Source organism: Neoarius graeffei, chromosome 22 (genome assembly GCF_027579695.1).
Source record: "Neoarius graeffei isolate fNeoGra1 chromosome 22, fNeoGra1.pri, whole genome shotgun sequence".
In the NCBI taxonomy this organism is placed as follows: Eukaryota; Metazoa; Chordata; class Actinopteri; order Siluriformes; family Ariidae; genus Neoarius; species Neoarius graeffei.
Genome location: NC_083590.1, coordinates 47,458,771 through 47,481,814, shown reverse-complemented (window position 1 = coordinate 47,481,814; position 23,044 = coordinate 47,458,771). Strand labels below are relative to the sequence as shown.

The 23,044-nt window shown below is 41.2% G+C and overlaps 2 protein-coding genes across 6 annotated transcripts in view; one reads left to right on the top strand and one right to left on the bottom strand.

Moving 5' to 3' along the window:
* The window catches only part of ago3b (argonaute RISC catalytic component 3b), a 146,600-nt gene that overhangs the window by 65,419 nt on the left and 58,137 nt on the right, over positions 1-23,044 (bottom strand). The window lies entirely within an intron of this gene.
* On the top strand, positions 1,175-18,755 carry LOC132870904 (fMet-Leu-Phe receptor-like). 3 transcript variants are annotated; one of them, XM_060904874.1, is made up of 3 exons: positions 1,175-1,340; positions 10,890-11,442; positions 14,746-18,755. In XM_060904874.1, the coding sequence occupies exons 2-3, from the start codon at positions 10,891-10,893 to the stop codon at positions 15,229-15,231; spliced, it is 1,038 nt and encodes a 345-aa protein (XP_060760857.1). In that variant the 5' UTR covers positions 1,175-1,340; position 10,890; the 3' UTR covers positions 15,232-18,755. The 3 variants fall into 3 exon arrangements, with proteins under 3 accessions (XP_060760857.1, XP_060760856.1, XP_060760858.1); XM_060904873.1 differs by having other exon boundaries at positions 10,887-11,442; XM_060904875.1 differs by lacking the exon at positions 1,175-1,340 and adding an exon at positions 9,176-9,281 and having other exon boundaries at positions 10,887-11,442.

Sequence of the window (23,044 nt, the reverse complement as noted above, 5' to 3'; positions counted from 1 at the left end):
AGACAAGAGGGCTCTGATTGGTCCACTCTACATCCGCTGTACACGCACTTCCGCTTCTGTACTTTCCCGGTTTGTTTTGTTTTCACGACCGGCATTTTTAAAAACACGAGCGAAGATGGAGCAGCACGAAGAGCGGTTGATCGAGGAAGTACGTACATCTATACGACTCCAGTTCTAGTCATTATAAAAAAAAAAAGTTCTAGTCATTATAAGTAACCGGAGGATAAACACTCCACTAACCACACCCACCAACTACTCCTAGCGACTTCGCGCCCCCTTGCGTTGTGCCGGTGAATAACATCGCGCACACCTATTATCCCCGCTCAACAATAAATTACAACTGTCTGCGAAAAGCTATCTGCGAAAGCCTTGTCGCAAGAGCATGCAGAGGCCTTTAGTCTACAACTAAAGAGAGATAGGTTACACAGTGACGGTAGGCTTGACATGCTTGATTATAATATAAAGTACACTATTATATTAAGTTTAAGTTGTTCGTTGATAAATATTGCATTGAATCTGATCTTTACTGTTTCAGCTCACTTAACACATTTTGTACTTTTACACTTTCTGCCTGTTGATGCGTCGCGCTGTCCAATCAGAGGCGGCCAAATTTGCATATTACAGGAAGGATTTCTGGGATAGCATTGAGTTTACAGTTCAGAGGGATCTGGCTTCTTTAGACGCTGTCTTCTTAAAACTGAATAAATATTTAAAAAGAGCCAAATGAGCCAGTCTTTTGAACGGCTCTTTTCAAAGAATGGATCACAAAGATGCGGATCCCATCAAAGAGCCACAAATCCCATCTCTACTAGCGCGCCCTTCCCACGCTGGTTCTTGGGGGGGGCAGAGGACTCTGGCTGTGCGGGGCGTGGCATTACAGTCTAGCTGCTATCGTTTTTCTAAGCAAAGTCTCTGTTCCAAGTTCCTGGCAGTTTCGAAAGCTTATGAAAAACCTACATCATGCCACAGAGCGTTAATCTCGCGATAAAAAAAATTATCGCCGTTAAAATTGAGTCAAGTTAACGCGTTAATAACGCGACATTTTTGACAGCACTACTGAATACATACTAGTAGGTGATTGGATATTGTGTAGGAAGGAGGAGCATCACTATCCAGTTTACTGTCTTATTTCAGTGATCAGACTGATTAAAGGAAGTTAAAACAGAAGAGGAAGTGGAAGCAAGGCATTGACCTTCAGTATACAAGACCCGAGTCTTGACAAAAAAGCCTTTTTTTTTTTTACTGCTATAACATTTCATTAAACTTTGTAATGCTAGGTTTTGTTTAGATAAAGAAAGGAAACAACAACAACAAACAAAACACACCTACAAAACTTCCAGGTAAGAACCTTACGCTAATATTTGCTTGGATATAATCTAATCAGTATTACTTAATGCATCTATAAATGCAGATAGGCCGTAGGTAAAAACAGTGTATTCTAAACTTCCAAGGCCATTCACTTTGCTGCTATAACACTAAATTACTGGGAAATAAAACTACCGGAGTAGTCAAAAGTTTGTACACCCATACTCTACTCATTCGTATGCGTTTCTGTACAGTATTTTGACCATTTTCTACACTGTAGAACAATATTGAAGATATCATCAAAACTGTGAAATAAAATATGGAACATGTGTGGAATTATGCGGTAAACAAGAAGAAGTGTTAAACAATTTTTCATATTTTACAGTACTGTGCACTAGGGATGTCCCGATCAGGTTTTTTTTGCCCTCCGATCCGATACCGATCATTTGATTTTGAGTATCTGCCGATACCGAGTCCCGATCCGATACTTCTTATAATCCATAAAAAATAATAAAGACGAGGAAAGAAACGGATCCAGGATGTTCCTCATTTTTTTTAATTTAACACCTTATTTTAACATCCAACAACTCCGTTAGCAAACAGAGCACTTACGTGAGGTAGTTTGAACAATAAATAACAAATTAAAAACATAACCTTAAAATACCTGGCAGGAATGTAAACAAATAAAAATAATAATAATAAAACTGCCACAGTGCCAGTAATTTGCTTTTAAGAACGCATCTCACAGTGGTATACAGTAATTTCAATTAAGGAAATGAACGTTTTTCTTGATGAAAACAAGCATTTCTACCCTTTCAGGTTTGAGCCTGTTTTTGTCATCCAACACGTTTGCAACAGCACTAAAAACTCGCTGTATTGTGTCGGGTGTTTGTTTTTTAGGTGCCGTATCAGGTTTGTTGTATTAAATGCGGCCCTTTCCTGTCCACCCCTTGATATTCCAACTTTACATATTTCACAGTTTGCTATGGCAATGTTGTCATCAACTTTGAAATACTGCCACACCGCAGACATGCTTTGCTTTCCGCTTCGAACTGCTTCCGTGTTCAACTTTGCCGGCAACAGGCAGCCAATAACCAATAGCGTCTCCGCTACAAAGTGATGTCATGCCGCACGTGTTGATGTTGCTGTGTTGAGACAAGAGGTCTGGTCTCACTCTGTGCCAACGCATAGCTATTGATGTGTTAAAAATGAGAATATATTATATAGATATATATCCGATCCCTGATCGGGAGGTAATGCCCGATTCCGATCGAGTCTGAAACCACGTGATCGGGCCCGATTTCCGATCACGTGATCGGATCGGGACATCCCTACTGTGCACCCTACTTTTTTTTTTCCAATACAAACTTGACAGACTTCTACATTATCGAGTCAGTACAAAAGCATTTTAAGAGTCCAAACGTTCTAGTCTGGTTAACACCAGACCGTATCACAAGTGAAATATGGTCTGGAATCCGCCTATTGAATTTCTCGTAGGGGAGGTGTGGTTTACGATTGTCAACGGCCGTTTATTGGACGTTGCGAATGTCTATCATTTGGCGTATACGTAGCCCATGGCCAATCATGGCAGTTGTACCCGGTGACGTAGTTCGAGCGACGAAGAGGCGAAGAAGAGAAGGAAAGAGAAAGAGAAGGCAAAACAAAAATAGGAAAACAATGGCACCGAACGATTACTGCCGTTTGTGCAAGACAAATATGAGAGAAGCTGGTTTGGTTAGTTTGGTTCGTATCGCTCGCCGCCATGTTAAATGTGATCCGTAAACAGTCCCAAATAAACTACAAGCTTCCGTTTGTCGAGTCGTACGCGTCACCGTCTTTCCACCCCTCCCCACTCTCTGATTGGCTCCCTAACTCAGGCGAGCCTTTAGACCATAGTTTCCATGCTGTCTTTTCAGATCGGAACGATTGTGCAAAGCAGCATGGGATTTCCCAGGCTACAAACGTTCCGTTTTCCAGCACAAAATTAAATGTTACAGAAAATAATGTTTGTATTCCATAAGAGAGCACTTTTCAGATGAAAAAAGAAAAAAAAAACAACATAATGAAGGCTACCGGGTTTTGGTGCAAAATTAAGACGCGAGTGAGACAGTCAAAGTGTCCAGAAGAACTGAGGCTGGTTCTGAGTAAAACCTACAGCTCATTTCCTAAGAAAACTGCACTCACTGGACCGGAGACTGCTTTTTATTTTTTAAATCAAAGGGTCGTCTCACACCAAATATCAACCGTTTCATTTATTATGGCTTACTGATTACTGTTTATAGTAGGGCTGTAACGATACACCCAACTCACGATTCGATTCGTATCGCGATTTTTGACCCACGATTCGATACACCCACAATTTTTTTTAAATGTATTTTTAAAGTAGCAAATTTGACTTATTAACATTTACTTACTTACATTAACTATTTAATAACAGATAATTCAGACCACTGCAGAGAATGAGTAATATGTATGCAAAAATAAACAAATGTATATCCAAAGACTGTTTTATTTCTCAAAATAATACTGTTGAGCCGGAAGCTCTGGTTTTTTTGGTTCTGAAAAAGTCATTTTTCCAAATCGTGTAAATCCGTTAAGATTTTTTTTGGGGGGGTGGCTCTCTCACTCTCATAGGGCCAATGATTTTCTGTGATCGCGGAAAACAGATGGAAATTACGGAATTTTTACGGTGAAACATTGCTCGCGTGTCAAAACGTAACTGCCGCAGAAGGCTTCCGCCCAAGCAGACATGCCTTCAGTGTTGCCAGATATTGCTAACGTTTTCCACCCCAAAATATGTTCAAAACCAGCCAAAAAGCACTTAAACCTGCCCAATCTGGCAACACTGCATGCCTTTCCGGTCAAGTGATAATACTATAAACTAGGGCTGTAACAATATGCGTATCGAAATCGCGATACGCAGAGCCACAATCCGTGTCGCGATACAAGAAGGCAGAATCGCGGTACACCCTTTCAAACTTCTCCTCAGCCCAAAAACAGAGGTGCTTCCATACACCCAACTCACGATTCGATTCGTGAGGCTGGTTCTTACTGACCGTAAACTGACCGTAAACTGGACAGTCTTTGGACAGTCTTTGGACAGTCTTTGGAACCAAAGACAGTCTTTGCACACCTAGCCAGCCAATGAGCTGCTTGTTTACAGATTCGCTCCCCGCGTCGCAACCAGAATGGCGACCGCTTAAAAGAAATGAATGCTCTGCCAGTGGCGAGTGTGGACGTTGCGTGACTCGCAGAAGATTGTCGCAGGTCGGCGAAAAAACGACTTACTAATAGATATTAAAAAAAAAGTAATTTAAGTAAGTTTAAAATGTAATTTAAATAAAAAGTAAAGTATTCATAAATTGAAGTTTGGAAGCACCTCTGTTTTTGGGCTGAGGAGAAGTTTGAAAGGGTGTACCGCGATTCTGCCTTCTTGTATCGCGACACGGATCGTGGCTCTGCGTATCGCGATTTCGATTTCGATACGCATATTGTTACAGCCCTAGTTTATAGTATTATTTTTGGTCTACAGTATTTCTTTACATGTGCCTAAGACTTCTGCACGGCACTATACTGTATATTCTTTAAAGTAGCCAGCGTTTACCTTGACACACTATTAGCATCATCTTAACCAGCTTCATGAGGGAGTCACCTGGAATACTTTTCAAGTAACCGTTGCGCCTCGTCAAAAGTTAATTAGTGGACGAGTTTCTCACCTTCTTAATGTGTTTGAGATGAAACAGTAAATAATAAATAAAAAAAAAACCACAGTAAATATCCCTATTCCACAACAATTCAAAAACTGCTCAATTAAATAGAGAGAAATGACATCCATCTTTACTTTAAAGACATGACGTGACCGAATAAAGATAGGCTAAATATCTGTTATTATGAGAAACGTTTCTGATCACGCTGGAAATAGCTGGGACTTTGAGCCACCCTGTTGTTGTGGATTTGTCATGATGCATGATAACGTGCTGATATGTTTAACAGAATTTCTTATTAAAAATTAACCAGTGTTGAATTAAGTCCTGTCATCTATAGGCCCTAAGGCAGCAAAACAAACCAATGATAAATAGGCTTCCTTACCCTTATATTATTAGGACAAGGAGTTAAAGTAAAAATAATTACATTCTCCAAAACAATTTGTGTCATCTAGTAAGAATATTGAACCCATACAGCTGTGAAACATACAGGTTAGGTTCTGCAAACCTGAAATGGACAGCAAGTGCAACTATAGATGCCGGTTACAATTATAGGACTGATGGCGTATTCACACCTACGTTGTTTGGTCCGGACCAAACGAACCAAATTTCCCTTGGTCCGGACCTTTTGGGTTGGTCTGAATACAAACCACCGAACTCTGGTCCGGACCAAACAAGCGGACCGACACCGAGCTGCAAGGTCGGACTCGGTCCGGACCAAAGGAACCCTGGTGCGGATCTTTTGGAGGTGTGAAAGCAGACCGGACCTAATCCGACAGTTTTGCTTTTTTGTACCTCGGGAGCTTCCATCGTTTGTCGAGCATTATGGGAAACAGAGTCTTGACACTCCACCGCAAAGCGCAAACACTGTTTCGGTTGTCAAGGGAACCTTACAACAGTCGTTCAGTCATTCAGACCAGTGGTAGGCTAGACTACAGAGTACAAAAAATGAGTAGGGGGCAAACGTGGGCCGAGGAAGAAACGCGCACCCTTGTGGATATATGGGCAGATGTCCACATATCTGAGCTTTTGGAGAGAACACACAAAAATGCCGACGTGTTTGCTGTATTCAGTGAGAAAATGAAGAAGGGGTTCACGCGCTCCCCAGAACAATGTCGGCTAAAAGTGAAGAAACTCCGTCAGACCTACATTAAAATCAGGGACATTCTTTCAAAAAGTGGCGGCACTAGCGACGCAAAAAAGAAATTCATCTATTGCGTGAAGGGCCAGAACTGTCACAACATGATGTGCGCTCATCAGCGCTATCCTCCGTAGCCGCCTTGCCCTTTGTCGTCGTCGTTGATAAATTACTTGTACAACAGCATAGTAATCGCACAATTGTGAAAACAGTAAAAACTGGAAAAAACGTATAGCTTTGATGACATTAAAAAGAATAACAGCACGGAAAGCCTCCATGACTACTTTTGAACTTAACGCTTTGTGCGCGTGTCGTCTCTGACCAATAGCTGAACGACCTCAGGGCGCGTGGCTTTGTTGACAGATTTTGGTCCGCTTACTAAAATGTACAGTGTGAAAGCGAACCGCACCAAAATGAAAAAATAAAAAAAAAACATTTGGTTCGGACCAAAGCAAGTGAACTATCGAACTATCCTGGTCTGAATACACCCTTAGTCATATATCATAAGAGTACAGTTCAAGCTAATTCTAAAAAAGTTTGCATATTTGATCATTCTTCATTTTGTTTGTTTTTAACTTCATTATAACTGAGATGGTCTCAGCGCATTCCAGAAATGCAGAAATCCATATAATTCCAAATATAATGCTACAGATAAACTCTTAATGGAGATCACTAACTATTATCCATGTGAAGAAATTTGTCAGGTTGGAATACAGTTTTCAGCCAAAATACAACAGAGCTACTTGCATCATGTTGCTAAAAAAGGCCTATTTTTTTCCCCAGTTATCCATTTTGGTAAAAAAATAAAAATAAAAATGTTAGATGCTAATGAAAAAACAAAAAACCCCTTTTTCCTCTTCTACTTCTTAGAAGCAGACACCAAATAAGGAACTGTCCATCTTTGAGCAAGTGGAAATTTTTGTGTCATGTGAATCGGGGAAAAAAAAAACAAACAAAAAAAAAAACCACAGAGTGTACGTAAAGAATGCATGTACAGTGTCTTGCAAAAGTATTCATCCCCCTTGGTGTTTGTCCTGTTTTGTCGCATTACAAGCTGGAATTAAAATGGATTTTTCACGGGTTAGCACCATTTGATTCACACAACATGCCTACAACTTTAAAGGTGCACATTTTTTTTTTAAATATTAATAACAAAATAAAAACAAAAATCTGGAGTGTGCATAGGTATTCACCCCACAAAAGTCAATACTTTGTAGAGACACCTTTTGCTGCAATTACAGCTGCAAGTCTCTTGGGGTATGTCTCTATTAGCTTAGCACATCTAACCACTGGGATTGTTGCCCATTCCTCAAGGCAAAACTGCTCCAACTTCTTCAAGTTGTGGGTTGTGTTGATGTACAGCAATCTTTAAGTTATGCCACAGATTCTCAATTGGATTGAGGTCTGGGCTTTGATTAAGCCATTCCAAGACATTTCAATGTTTCCCTTTAAACCACTCCAGTGTAGCTTTAGCAGTATGTTTAGGGTCATTGTCCTGCTGAAATGTGAACCTTTGTTCCAGTCTCAAATGTCTGACCAACTCAAACAGGTTTTCCTCCAGAATTGCCCTGTATTTAGTTCCATCCATCTTTCCTTCAGTCCTGACCAGCTTTCCTGTCCCTGCAGATGAAAAACATCCCCACAGCATGATGCTGCCACCACCATGCTTCACTGTAGGGATGGTGTTCTCAGGGTGTTGGGTTTGCACCACACATGGCATTTCCCATGATGGCCAAAAAGATCAATTTTAGTCTCATCTGACCAGAGAATCTCCTTCTGTGTGTTTGGGGAGTCTGCCACATGCTGTTGGGCAAAGTCCAAATGGGTTTTCTTTAACCAATTACTTTTTCTGGCCACTCTTCTATAAAGCCCCGCTCTGTGGAGTGTACGGCTTAAAGTGGGCCTATGGACAGATACTCCCATCTCCGCTGTGGATCTTTGCAGCTCCTTCAGTGTTATCTTTGGTGTCTTTGTTGCATCTCTGATTAATGCCCTCCTTGCCCGGTCTGTGAGTTTTGGTGGGCGGGGCCTTCTCTTGTCAGGTTTGTAGTGGTGCCATATTCTTTCCATTTTGCTATAATGGATTTAATGGCGCTCCCTGGGATATTCAAAGTTTGGGATTTTTTTTTATAACCCAACCCTGATCTATACTTCTCCACAACTTTGTCTCTGACCTGTTTGGAGGCTCCTTGGTTTTCATGTTGCTTTCTTTGTAGTGTTGCAGAGTCAGGGTCCTTCCAGAACAGGTTGATTTATACAGACATGTGACAGATCATGCGATACTGATTGCACACAGGTGGATCTTAAATCAACTAATTATTATGTGACTTATGAAGTGAATTGGTTGGACCAGCTCTTACTTAGGGGTTTCATACAAAAGGGGGTGAATACTTATGCACACTCCAGATTTCTGTTTTTTTTTCTCATCTTAAATTAATTATTGTTTGTGTCACCCCAAAAATAGATAGATAGATAGATAGATAGATAGATAGATAGATAGATAGATAGATAGATAATTGCACCTTTAAAGTTGTAAGCATGTTGTGTATAGCAAATGGGGCTAACCCTCCAAAAATGCATGTTAAAGGTCCCATGGCATGAAATTTTCACTTTGAGGTTTTTTAACGTTAAAATGAGTTCCTCTGACCTTCTTGAGTCACCCCAGTGGCTAGAAATTTCATAATGTGTAAACCAAACTATGCCCAACATTTGTCAACATTTGAGAATGGCACGTCAAAACGGCGCGTTGATAAACTCTTCCCTTTACTACGTCAGCAAGGGAGATGATCCCCACGCCCCCCCTCTGGATTCCCACCCACTGTATGGATTGCCCGCCCAGCTCAAAAGTTGCCACCAAACATGGAAATTGCGCTGTACATGGATGTGACAACACAGAAAGGAGTCTGTTTTTACTGCCGACGGGAGAGCCCCTGAAGACGCAGTGGCTTAATTTTATTTACTCCAATAATACGCCGTCGAGTCTACTTAAGACGGTGCATGTTTGTCGGAAGCATTTTCCTGAGGAATGTTTCCACAACTTGGGACAGTACAGGGCAGGTTTTGCACATCAACTGTCACTGAAGCCTGGGTCCGTACCAAGCATCCCTGCCACATCAGCCACAAACACCGAACAAGTAAGTGTATAACTTAAGTCGTTTTGCCGTGTTTTAAAATCGGTGCCACATTAGCCTTGTAATGGCTACATTAGCTGTGCAGCTAACCGCTTCCTGCAGTTAGCCAGGTACTCTGCGCTACAAAACCAAAAAGCATGCAGCATGCTCTGTTATAATAGCCAATCAAAACAGTTTTTACAAAGACACCCACATTCTTTTTTTTAAGTCACTCGTTCATTTTATTTGTTTGTTTGTTCAGTAAAAACCCAAACATTTGTTGAATTTATTTTATTTCCTCGCGTCGCACCTTAATGATGTCAGCGCGCGGTATTTTTCCCTTCGCGGTTTGTTCCTTCTCTCTCGCCATAGTAAGACACCCACATCCGCTTGTTCTGACCCACTGGAGGGAGCGTCACAGTGCTGTTAGCCAATCAGAGGTAACACGTTTACATGTCATGAATATTAATGATAAGAGCTGAAATCCTGTTGCTCTCCCGCCACCCGCTCCTCCACCAAACTAGAACAGCCTGAAACAGGAGAACCACAGCATTTTGTTCACCAAAACCGGCTCACAGGGCATTCATTCATACTAGGTGGGGTTTACATTAGACCGTATCATCGGATTAACGTTTTTAAAACGATTAGTGTGCACACAGCAACACCAATACACGATTTGCGTGCACACAGCAACACCAATACACGGATACGCTCGGCTCCGCAGGCATCCTGCGCTCTAAATCACTCCGCCCTGAACAGCGAGTGCCCTCTGGAGGGTGCGCACTCCGGCCCTGCGCAGCTCACAGAGCGCGCGAGTGAAGCGCACGAGCAGTGATTCGGGACTGAGCCGCTGTGTGTGTGATCCCAGCGCACATCACTTACCACTTGCAAGTGGAAGGATGGCAAGCCTAAAGACAATCATAACTACACAATGGGCAGTATTTGCATCAGTATTTGCAGTATTTTCATACTTTTATACTCTTTAATGAAAGGTGATACAAGGCGGAAGTCCGCGCCGTTTTTCAGCAGTCGTGTCACATGACCAACGCCAGCGAATCAGGAAGGTGGATGTCACAGTGACGTTGTCCAATGACGACGCCAGCTAGAGCTCAGCACAGCGTATCCGCGTATTCTCAATGTTTACACAGCACCGGACCAGACACGATCTGGATTGAATAAGTGGACCCTGGCGGATTCCCGTTTCCCGGCGTTTCCAGGCGGTTTAATATAAACGGACAGTGCATCCACGAAGAAAACGAGACAGATACGGTCTAATGTAAACTTGGCCCTAGAGACAAACGATGCCATGGGACCTTTAATTCCTTCTTGTAACGTGATAAAACAGGACAAACACCAAGGGGGATGAATACTTTTGCAAGACACTGGAGATGCAACTTATTTACATTAATTTATGTTTAAATGACAAGCAATACCTAACTAGTCCTAACTGAATATTCACAAGCAGGAAGTAAATGGAGATGATTTTTAAGGAAATGGACACAATGAATTTCAGGTGGAAAACAAACAAAAAAACAGTTTTAATGCTTATAATCATCATAATAGTGATATTTATAATAACCATGATATAATCATAATAGTGATGTGGCATGTAATATTCTTTTTTTGCAGCAGAATGGCCTCCAACAACACTTTTATCCTCCTTCCTGATCCTGACGTCTCCAGCACAAATGATAAAACCACAGTGGACATTGATGCTATTATGGAAAACATCACTATTGTCTTTTACACAATCACTGTCGTTTTGGGCACCACTGGAAATGCTGTGGTCATCTGGATGTCTGGATTCCGTCTCAAAGCTAATGTTACCTATGTGTGGCTGGTCAACTTGGCTGTGGCAGACTTGATTTTTTGCCTCACTCGATTTATTTCTTTGATTAAGAAACTCTTCTATGATTATTGGCCCTTTGGGATCTTTCTCTGCAAGTTCAATGGATTCTTCAAGTATACCAATATGTTCTGCAGTGTATTCATCCTTGCTGTCATTAGTCTGGATCGGGCACTTTGTGTTTGGAGACCGGTGTTCACCAGGCAGCGGCGAACTCTACGTGCAGCTAGACTCATCAGTGTTGGGGTTTGGACTGTGGCAGTGATCTTCAGTGTTCCGTATTTTGTGTACCGAAAAGTACATATAGGCAAGAACAACTTGAGCAAGTGCTCCATGGAGGTAAAAAACAAAAAAAAAATCCTGTCTTTATTATTTACTGACAAGCAGACAGTATAGTCGGAAGGAAAATATCTGTTTTCAACTGGGTCAGTCCATGAAATGATGTTACTTTTCATTGGTCCGGGTTTACATAATCATTTCATCTTTAATTTCCATGATTTAAAGAAATATTTAGCAGATTATCCATAAATATTGTTTGAAGAAATAAAATAAATTTAAAAAATGAAGTTTTCTTTTGAAATAAAGAAATGTGAACCATTTTCTTCCCCTGTGACTGGACACGTTTTTTGTGACATGGAATATTTGCTGACTTTGAGCTTAAATAAACCTTCATTACTTTCTGAGAATTTCAATAAAATTAGCTTCATGGTACTTGCAATTTAGTTTTACACTCGCATAATAAAGTTAAGAAGGTTCTATAAACTATTTAGCTTCGAATTCATCCACGAAAAATAGGTTGTGAACGTAACATTGTGATGTCCTACCGTGTTACGTTAGAAACCAGGCTTATAAAAAAATGATAAAACGAGTTGAAATCATGATTGATGTTTTTAATATAAAGAAGAATATACTATAAAACGATGTAGGTAGAAAGAAATTTAAACAAACGTCAATAAAAGAAATTATCGATGTTTCTCACATCCTAACTTAGCGTCCACTCACTTCCTGGTTCGTTCACAACCTGCGAGACCTACACGGAGTGCAGAATTATTAGGCAAGTGGTATTTTTGAAGATTAGTTTTATTATTGAACAACAACTATGTTCTCAATCAAACAAAAAGACTCAAATATCAAAGCTGAATATGTATGGAAGTTAGAGTGGGGTGTTTTTAGTTTTGGCCATTTTAGGAGAATATGTATGTGTTCAGGTAACTTTCACTATGCAGAATTATTAGGCAACTTAATAAAAACCAAATATGTAGCCATTTCACTTATTTATTTTCACCAGGTACTCCAGATTTGCAAATAAACATATCTGACATTCAAACACAAAACAAAAATAAATCAGTGACCAATATAGCCACCCTTCTTCATGAGGACACTCAAAAGCCTTCCATCCATAGATTCTGTCAATTTCTTTATCTGTTCACGACCAACATTGTGTGCAGCAGCAACCACGGCCTCCCAGACGCTGTTCAGAGAGGTGTACTGTTTTCCCTCTTTGTAGACCTCACGTTTTATAATGGACCACAGGTTCTCTATGGGGTTTAGGTCAGGTGAACAAGGGGGCCATGTCATTATTTTTTCACCTTTCAGGCCTTTACTGGCTAGCCACGCAGTGGAGTATTTGGACGCATGAGATGGAGCGTTATCCTGCATGAAAATCATGTTCTTCTTGAAAGATGCTGACTTTTTCCTATACCACTGCTTGAAGAAGGTTTCTTCCAGGAACTGGCAGTAGGTCTGGGAGTTGAGTTTGAGTCCGTCCTCAACTCGAAAAGGTCCAACAAGCTCGTCTTTGATGATACCAGCCCATAGCAGTACTCCACCTCCACCTTGCTGGCGTCTGAGTGGAGCTCTGTGCCCATTACTGATCCAGCCACAGGCCCATCCATCTGGCCCATCAAGAGTCACTCTCATCTCATCAGACCACAGCACCTTAGAAAAATCAGTCTTAAGAGATTTCTTGGCCCAGTCTTGACGTTTTATCTTGTGTGCCTTACTCAGTGGTGGTCGTTTTTCAGCCTTCCTTACCTTGGCCATGTCCCTCAGTATTGCACACCTTGTACTCTTTGACACTCCAGGAATGTTGCAACTCTGGAATATGGCAGAACTGGATGCTAATGGCTGCTTGTTAGCTTCACGCTTGATTTTCCGCAGATCATGTGCAGTTATTTTGCGCCTTTTTTTTCCCCACACGCTTCTTTCGACCCTGTTGACTATTTGCAATGAAACGCTTGATTGTTCGGTGATCACGTTTCAACATCTTCGCAATTTCAAGAGTGCTGCATCCGTCTGCAAGACATCTCACAATTTTATACTTTTCAAAGTCTGTCAGATCTTTCTTCTGACCCATTTTGCCAGAGGAAAAGAGGTTGCCTAATAATTATGCACACCTGATATAGCGTGTTGATGTCATTAGACCACACCCCCTCTCATTACACAGATGCACAGCACCTGATATACTTAATTGGTAGTAGGCTTTCAAGCCTAAACAGCTTGGAGTGGGACAACATGCATTAAAAGGATGTTGTGGTCAAAATACTCACTTGCCTAATAATTCTGCACTCCGTGTATTTACTCAATCTAGGTCAGCTGAACTGACGCGAGATAACTTCTCGCGGGATCTCACACGCCACAACACGTGCTCTAGAGAAGTGCAGATATAAGTGTGACTAAGTAAAGTAATGAATTCAATAATCTCATTTACCCCATATAGGATGAAACGGTTTCCTGTTAATGACTGTTGTTATTGTTCAAATCTTAGAGATTTTATGAAGTTTGTGAAATACTGGTATTTCATATTTTCAGTGTTTACGATGTTGAACTAATATTTCTAATGAATTCTTATTCAGTGTTAATGTTTAAAGTAAGCAAATAAAAGCAAAAAATTGATTTTATCAATATTTTTTCCTTTATTTTTAAAAGCTTGTTCGTGTCCTTGTTACATTAGCAACCCGGTAAATATTTATGGATTTTATCATACATTGTAGAGCAGGAGTTATCTTAACAACTATGTTATATTTTCTTATATGGTCAATGCTTCATGGAAATAAAAGTTGTTTTCAGTTGTAAATTGTTTTAAGTGACTCCCTCTATGTCACATTTTGGTAACCCCATTTCATGGACTGACCCAACTATCAATTTTTTTTTTTTTTACTCTTGTTCTGTGAGATATAACAGTTCAATACTAGAAGACCAAGTCATTAAGGGCCCAATCCCACAACAGTGATAACTATACCTATAACTATACCAATGCCTGAATTTAGCTCCAGTCTGGAGCAGTCACACCACAACTATAATCCCAACAACAGGCAGTTGGTCCTGCCACTCAGGTAAGTGGTTGTTGGTTTAAACAATTACCTGATTGGTCAGATGTTTTATCGGGACCGGTCCAGACCTGGGCGGGGATTGCTCCAGAAGCAATCTCACCGATACCGATAACCCCAGGCCTGGGCCACAGGTATCATTATTGATCTGATGTGACCACCAACCACAAACTGTAGGGGACCGATTTATTTATAGTTAGTTATCACTATAGTTATTGGTATTGTGGGACCAGGCCTTAAAACGTCCACCCATTTGTTGGTTTAAATATAGATTCTGTTCTCCCTGACCTACCCATTTTATTTAATTCCACAGGTGCCGCCATCAGCTGAAGGTGATAATGAAGCTAAACTAGCCTTGTACAGCATTCGCTTCTTGTGTGGATTTTTATTGCCCTTCCTCATCATCCTAACCTGCTATCTATTAGCTGGTTTCGGGATACGGCAAACACGCATCCTACACAAATCAAGACTCCTTCGAATCCTTATTTGTTTAGTCTGTGCCTTCTTCCTGTGCTGGGCGCCTTACCACTGCCTCCTTTTGGTCAAGATGGTGGACACCAAGAGCCAGGCAGTGAAAGTGGGCCTGCCCATAGCTAAGGGCATAGCCTACTTCAATAGCTGCGTTAACCCACTTTTGTACTTTTGTATGGGACTGGACATGAAGCTGCGCTTCAAAGCACAAAGCCTGTCTCGGGTTTATGCTAGAGTTCTAACTGAAGACTGGGAAGGGCAGATCTCACAGACTAAGGAATGTACAGACTCCGGAGCAGTCAAAAACAACTGCACAATAACTGTATGAGTTCGACTATCAACAAACAATAGTGAACCACTGTGGCCATTAACCTGTTACCAAAGAGAGACTAATTTAAGATACATTTACACCGATCAACCATAACATTATGCCCACTGACAGGTGAAGTGAATTACATTGATTATCTCATTACAGTGGCACCTACCAAGGGGTGGGGTATAGACCCCTTTCACTGACGTCACCCGAAACCGGAAGTAAACAGACCCTGCGCCATTTTGGAAGACCAACAAACTCGTGATTAGGGGGAAATAGCGGCAGCGGTATGTGAACCCACGAGAATAAAGTGGAGTGGCAAACGACTTAAACAAACAAATCTGAGCTGTTTTATTTATGATTTATTGGCCCAACAGTAGACTTGAAAGAAACCTGTGTGAGTCTTGGCAAAAAACTGTGGATATAATGGATAAGTCTGTGCATGATCTGCGGACACTTTGAGGTAAGCAAACGCAAGAAATTCAGATTTAAAACATGCTAAATTGGCCCCAAGTTGATAACTGTATGAGGAGCAAGCCTCCCAGACTTCTACAATTTAATAATAATAATAATTTAGGATGGTTTGGGGCTTGCTCGCTGCTGCCAGGTTGGTTGTTGAGTAGCCTGACTGTTTTTTTTTTCTTGCGTGTGGTATCAATGTTGACGCGAGGTTGTTTTTTTGAACATGCCAATGCGGACACGATTTCCCCTGATGAGTTATGACTTCAGACGCGATGCGTGTGTGGAGGTGTGGAGTCCGCATGATACGTGCGTAAGATAGGCTTCTCATGTGTTTGGAGATCCGTGCTCCGAGACAAGCGCAAGCACCCCCCCCAAGGGAAAAAAAGGGGCCCCCCGAAAATATCGGCATAGTTCGAACACTGAGTGTAGGCACTGGGTGTAAACAACAAATAGTTTACAATGTCTGGGTAGTAAACAGATGGCAGAATTGGTGTCCGGTCCTCCTTATGTTTCCATTCTCCCTTGCCCCGAGTCTTATCATATGGGTCAAACCCATCAATCACAGCCAGTTTCTCCACATACCGTGCCCTTTCTGCAGCTGGTAATGTACTCACATAACCAGAATTATCATCCATCGTGTCACTTTACTCTCGCTCGTACTTTGTTTTATATTGTGAGTGCATGTACTTGGTCTTCCAATATGGCGCCTAACAAAATCTTGCGGCGCGGTGACGTCATGTGAGAGGGGTCTCTATTAGGCAGCAAGACAACAGGCAGTTCTTGAAGTTGATGTGTTGGAAGCAGGAAAAATGGGCAAGCATAAGGATCTGAGTGACTTTCACAAGGGACAAATTGTGATGGCTGGATGATTGGGTCTGATCATCTCCAAAATGGCACATCTTGTGGGGTGTTCCCAGTATGCAGTGGTTAGTACCTACCAAAAGTGGCCCAAGGAAGGACAACCGGTGAACCGGCGACATGGTCATGGGTGTTGAAGGCTCATTGAGTCACAAGGGGCATGAAGGCTAGCCCATATGGTCCAATCCCACAGAAGAGCTACTGTAGCACAAACTGCTGAGAAAGTTAATGCTGACACCTTTCTGGTTTAACCAGCATTACCTTTTATAACAGTTTGTTAATTAGACATTAACAAAGGAAGTTGTCTACCAAATGACTGTGTGCTGCGTACAGTGCATGTTATGGCGTCTGTGCTCAGCACTCTCACTTTCAGCTCCACCACTGGCTAGCAGAGTATGCTGTAAAAAGGAAGCCGAGTATGCAAGTCTTCCCTGCCAGCTATAGCCTCTCCACAGCAAGGCCTACGTGGCCCAGATATGGGATCGTCCCCAAGTTGGTAGATCTGAATTGGACACCTTACAGCCCCAAGCAGAACCACAAGGTCTCAGAGGAGACTAGGCCCCCAGATGCACAGCATGCATGGCCCACCAGTGTGTGGACATGCCTGGATGCCTGCAAACCTAGTCCCCAGCTAGGGGTCAAACAGCCCCATTGACTTGTGGGTAGCTAGGGATAGCATAAGGCTATGGGAAACAACCCAGACAGAAACATTGGAGTGGCGTCCCGAAAGTAGTCTGGTTAACACCAGACCATATCACAAGTGAAATATGGTCTGGAATCCGCCTATTGAATTTCTCGTAGGGGAGGTGTGGTTTACGATTGTCAATGGCTGTTTATTGGACGTTGCGAATGTCTATCATTTGGCGTATACGTAGCCCATGGCCAATCATGGCATTTGTACCCGGTGACGTAGTTAGAGCGACGAAGAGAAGACAAAACAAAAATAGGAAAACAATGGCACCGAAATTATTTCACTTGTGATATGGTCTGGTGTTAACCAGACTAATTCAGAACAGTGTCTAAAGCTTGATCGAAAGTTTGGTTCGTATCGCTCGCCGCCATGTTAAACGTGATCCGTAAACAGTCCCAAATAAACTACAAGCTTCCGTTTGTCGAGTAGTACGCGTCACCGTCTTTCCACCCCTCCCCACTCTCTGATTGGTTCCCTAACTCAGGCGAGCCTTTAGACCATAGTTTCCATGCTGTCTTTTCAGATCGGAACGATTGTGCAAAGCAGCATGGGATTTCCCAGGATATCCCGAAGGCAGTTTGTCTTCAATACTGACAAGGTTCGGGGAACCCCTGCATCCAGATTCATCTCGAGTATGTCCTGCCACTGGAATTAGATGAGCTTGGATGAGTGTGTGCAGATAATACTGCACAAGTTATCTTCACTTTAAACCAAGTCACGCGCAAGTCATGAAAGCCAGGCAATAGAAACCAGTCAGCAACCTGATGTCATGGTCATCTTCTCAGAGCAATGGTCGATCAGAGAGGGAGAGAGAACAAACGAAGTTAACAGATTTATTAATTGAAGTGTTTGTCATCAAAGCATACCTACCTTTATTCAATCTCCACTCATCGGCCACTTTAATAGGAACTTGTTCTTGGCTGGCAGGAGTGGAACTCAATGTGGTCTTCTGCTGTTGCATGCTGAGATGCTTTTCTGCTCACCGCGCTTGTAAAGCGTTGCTACGAGTTTCTAGATCCTTCCTGGCAGCTCAAATCAATCTCGCTATTTTCCTCTGACCTCTTAAGGCGTTTGTTTCCACCCACAGAACCGTCACTCAATGTTTTTTTGTTTTTCGTACCATTCTGCGTAAGCTCTACAGACTGTCGTGTGTGAAAACCCCAGGAGATCAGCAGTTTCTGAAATACTCAAACCAGTCCATCTGGCCCAAACACCTGTGCCCCAGTGAAAGTCTCACAGATCACAGTTTTCCCCCATTCTGATGTTTGAAGTGAACATTAACTGAAGCTCTTGATTTGTATCGGCATGATTTTATGTATTGTGCTGCTGTCAAGGGATCGGCTGATTAGAGAACTGCATCGAACAGCAGGTGGATGGGTATTCCTAATAAAGTGGCCGGTGAGTATATGAGACAGTTACTTGGCTAATGTTATTTATGGTGTACACATTTCAAAGGTCATGGTTTATTCATGTTGACAAATGCATTCAGTCTCATCAACCTTAATGTAAAGCATGACTAACAATATAATTCCATCATTCTGTTTAGAAATTGTATTAAAAGACATAATTCCTCATTTTACAATACAGTTCTTTTTCATGTGTTTCTTTTTAGTCAGAATTTAAGATCAGCTTGAGTTCTGTCTTGAATACCATGTTCTACTATTATCTAGGCTTGTAGATTGTCAAGTCATCCGGTTAAACCTTTAAATGTTCTCATGATAAGGGCCATGGACATGCTTTTCTGAAATAATAATAATAATAATAATAATAATAGGGCGGCACGGTGGTGTAGTGGTTGGCGCTGTCGCCTCACAGCAAGAAGGTCCGGGATCGAGCCCCGTGGCCGGCGAGGGCCTTTCTGTGCGGAGTTTGCATGTTCTCCCCGTATCCGCGTGGGTTTCCTCCGGGTGCTCCGGTTTCCCCCACAGTCCAAAGACATGCAGGTTAGGTTAACTGGTGACTCTAAATTGACCGTAGGTGTGAATGTGAGTGTGAATGGTTGTCTGTGTCTATGTGTCAGCCCTGTGATGACCTGGCGACTTGTCCAGGGTGTACCCCGCCTTTCGCCCGTAGTCAGCTGGGATAGGCTCCAGCTTGCCTGCGACCCTGTAGAACAGGATAAAGCGGCTAGAGATAATGAGATGAGAATGAGATGAGATAATAATAATATGGACTTTGTGTTAAGGACTTGGGTAAATTATGGGGACAAAAGTTTTCGATTATTTGAGGCTGGGATTTAGAGAAGCTGTTTTGAACTTGAGCGGCAGCTACTATTATCGACACGTTTTCAGATTTACCAATAAAAAAATAATTTTACAAAAAGGTGAGTTTCAGTTCCAACAGTTATTATTGGATAATTAATCAACCGGAAGACCCGCCTCGCCCTTTGATCTTGTCGTCTGATGACGCAGCTCGTTACTGGAGATGGAATTTCTTTCAGCATGATCAGCAATTTGAGGAAAACCCGGACGTCATCATCGCAGGCAAGCATGGTGGAAAGATCATGGACATGTTTTTACTTCTCAAATTCACCGATATTTCACAATTTCCTCGTCAAAACCTACTTTGTTTCTGACTCTTTCATTTGACAGTCGCCATTTTGTATCGAAACGTGCGTTTGAGAAGTCACGTGAGGTGTCGATAATAGTGATCACTTTCACCGGTGTCCACCATTATCGACACCCTGTGGAATTAAGGGACATTTACAACTGTTATGGATCGATCTTTGTGTAACGTTGTTGAAGTAGATGAAGTACTTTAAAATAATAATAATAATAATAATAATAATAATAAAGTGCTGTGATTTATAATTTTTTTTGATTCATAACAGAATGGAATGTTTATAGAGTATTTGGAATCCGATTGTAATAAATAGAATTAGACCAGAATTAAATTCCGATCATATAAAAAATTACATGCTTGAAATATTCAGAATTTTTTTTTTGCAGTTTGTTGTAAATATCTACCACATATTACAATATCAGTCGACATTTTATATTTTGGTTCGAGGAATGGATTTTCACGTGGTTATAATGTCACTTGCCTGTTGACATTTATTGGTAAACTACGAAACTAGAAATTAATACAAAACAACAACGAATGATTAACAAAACGTGATCTATGAAAATACTTAAAGTGGGTAGAAAGTGGAACAAAGATTTTCTGACGCAGGTGAAACATCATCAGTTCATTAGTTTACAAACGTTAGAATTACTTCCTCATTTACATAAACCCCGACATCCATATACACTACCGTTCAAAAGTTTGGGGTCACCCAGACAATTTTGCGTTTTCCATGAAAAGTCACACTTTTATTTACCACCATAAGTTGTAAAATGAATAGAAAATATAGTCGAGACCTTTTTCTGGCCATTTTGAGCATTTAATCGACCCCACAAATGTGATGCTCCAGAAACTCAATCTGCTCAAAGGAAGGTCAGTTTTATAGCTTCTCTAAAGAGCTCAACTGTTTTCAGCTGTGCTAACATGATTGTACAAGGGTTTTCTAATCATCCATTAGCCTTCTGAGGCAATGAGCAAACACATTGTACCATTAGAACACTGGAGTGAGAGTTGCTGGAAATGGGCCTCTATAGAGATCTTGCATGTGACGTCACAGCCGATCCAGATTGTGACAGACGCCATCTTGTAGGTCAAACGCCATATTCCGCCTTCTACTTCTGGTTCTACTTCTGCTTTTACTTCTACCTTTTCTTCTGGAAAACCCTACTATATACAATTCTACTACAACGGCTGCGGCTACAAGCTCTCCCTACCTGTGCACGTTTATGTTTTTTGTGTGTATTTTTGCGTGTTGTTCGTCTGTATCGGACGTCAATATCCACTACAACCATATGGACTTACTGGACATGGGTTTCCAGCAGAAAATGACAGTTTGTAGTGATTTCCATCGCATGCACAACATTCCGGACGAGAAAAAAAAATTAAATTCCGGATGAGACAGCGAGACCAGCGGGGTCTCCGTGGATTGTTATTGGAAGCAAAGGGAAGGAGGCGGCGCCGGGAGCCGAAGCAAAAGCGAGGCTACAGGCAGAGCTGGCCTGTTGACTAAGCTCCGAAAACAGCTACTCAAACCTCCACTGCCAAGCCTCTACCTCTCCAACGCCAGATCCATGTAAACAACACGGACGATTTGGAATTACCTTATTCTATTCTATAATTGGCTGGTCAGTGCTATACTCAATACTTAAGTGACTTACCCATCCAATGAGGATTATTTTTTTGTTTACAAGATGCCACATCTGAGTCGCTGACAAATCCTGAATTTCTGTAGCGATAACTGTCCAGAGATTTATAAGCACGCAGTGTTTCACCACTGAACAGCGAGGGAAAGTTAATGAGGTAATTATACACGTCCGGGTATTCCGCTGGCTGTTCAAAATCCGGTCGTGAAAACTCCGTCCGGAAAGCCATAAGGGTCACAAATCTGTAGATCGTTTATTTTAGACATATATCTAGTTATCTGTTCATTAGAAAAATGAGCCGTGTAGTCCGTCGGTTGAAATTGATCCATTCTGTACACGAGTGCAGCAGTATTCAGCGGTGTTTTTGACCGACAAGATGGCGGTTGTGTACTTTCCGGTCACGTGACTGCAAGATCTCTATACACCTATGGAGATATTGCACCAAAAACCAGACATTTGCAGCTAGAATAGTCATTTAGCACATTAGCAATGTATACAGTGGATTTCTGATTAGTTCAAAGTGATCTTCATTGAAAAGAACAGTGCTTTTCTTTCAAAAATAAGGACATTTCAAAGTGACCCCAAACTTTTGAACGGTAGTGTACATGCTTGAAATATTTAGATTTTTTTTTTTTGCAGTTTGTTGTAAATATCTACCACATATTACAATATCAGTCGACATTTTATATTTTGGAATGGATTTTCACGTGGTTATAATGTCACTTGCCTGTTGGCATTTATTGGTAAACGACGAAACTAGAAATTAATACAAAACAACAACGAATGATTAACAAAACGTGATCTATGAAAATACTTAGAAAGCGGGCAGAAAGTGGAACAAAGATTTTCTGACGCAGGTGAAACATTATCAGTTCATTAGTTTACAAACATTAGAATTACTTCCTCATTTACATAAACCCCGACATCCATATATTTATATTAAAAATATATTTTGTATTAAATATAAGTCTATGTAAAACAATTTTAAAATAAAAACTGTTTGCTAATAATACCACATACCGATTTTTAAAATAAATAAATCATCTGTGTGTCGATAATTGTAGAATAATATCACGTGATCTGATATGCTAAGTAATCGGGAATCAACTTTTTTTTTTCCAGTGGAAGTTTGAGTAATTATTCATGTGCAATTTACGTATTGAAAGCCTTTTCTACTTTTGCAACGGCCAAAAGATTGTTAAGTTGTCGATAATTGTAGCCGCCACTTTAGTTTGTTTGTACAGATATGATCCACAAGTTTTATTCTCACAGTATTGCCATGATATTTATTAAGTGTGGTTATCATTATCTAGTTGAATCCATATGTTCAGTAGCAAAATAAAGCAGCGTTCCTCCTGTGGTGTAGGTTTTCAGTCCTTAGCCTGGAAGTTTGGGGGACACATTTCATGTGGCACTTGACCCGTTGTTTACACTGTATATTAACCCTCTAATGCATGCATTTAATTCATGTGTGCGATCTTGCATTCCATCCCTTCAAATTATTTCAAAACAAAAAGACTTCAAAAATGTTCTTTTCTTTCTATTTTAATTTTGGGGATTCTGGGGTATAAAATAAGTGCAACTCAATGCAGTCATGAGGGGGTCCTGAACA

Bases quoted from the DNA above. Each gene is read 5' to 3' on its own strand.
- LOC132870904 (XM_060904874.1), top strand. From the start codon at position 10,891: ATGGCCTCCAACAACACTTTTATCCTCCTTCCTGATCCTGACGTCTCC. The intron at 11,443-14,745 runs GTAAAAAACAAA...TTAATTCCACAG, and splicing joins TGAGCAAGTGCTCCATGGAG to GTGCCGCCATCAGCTGAAGG.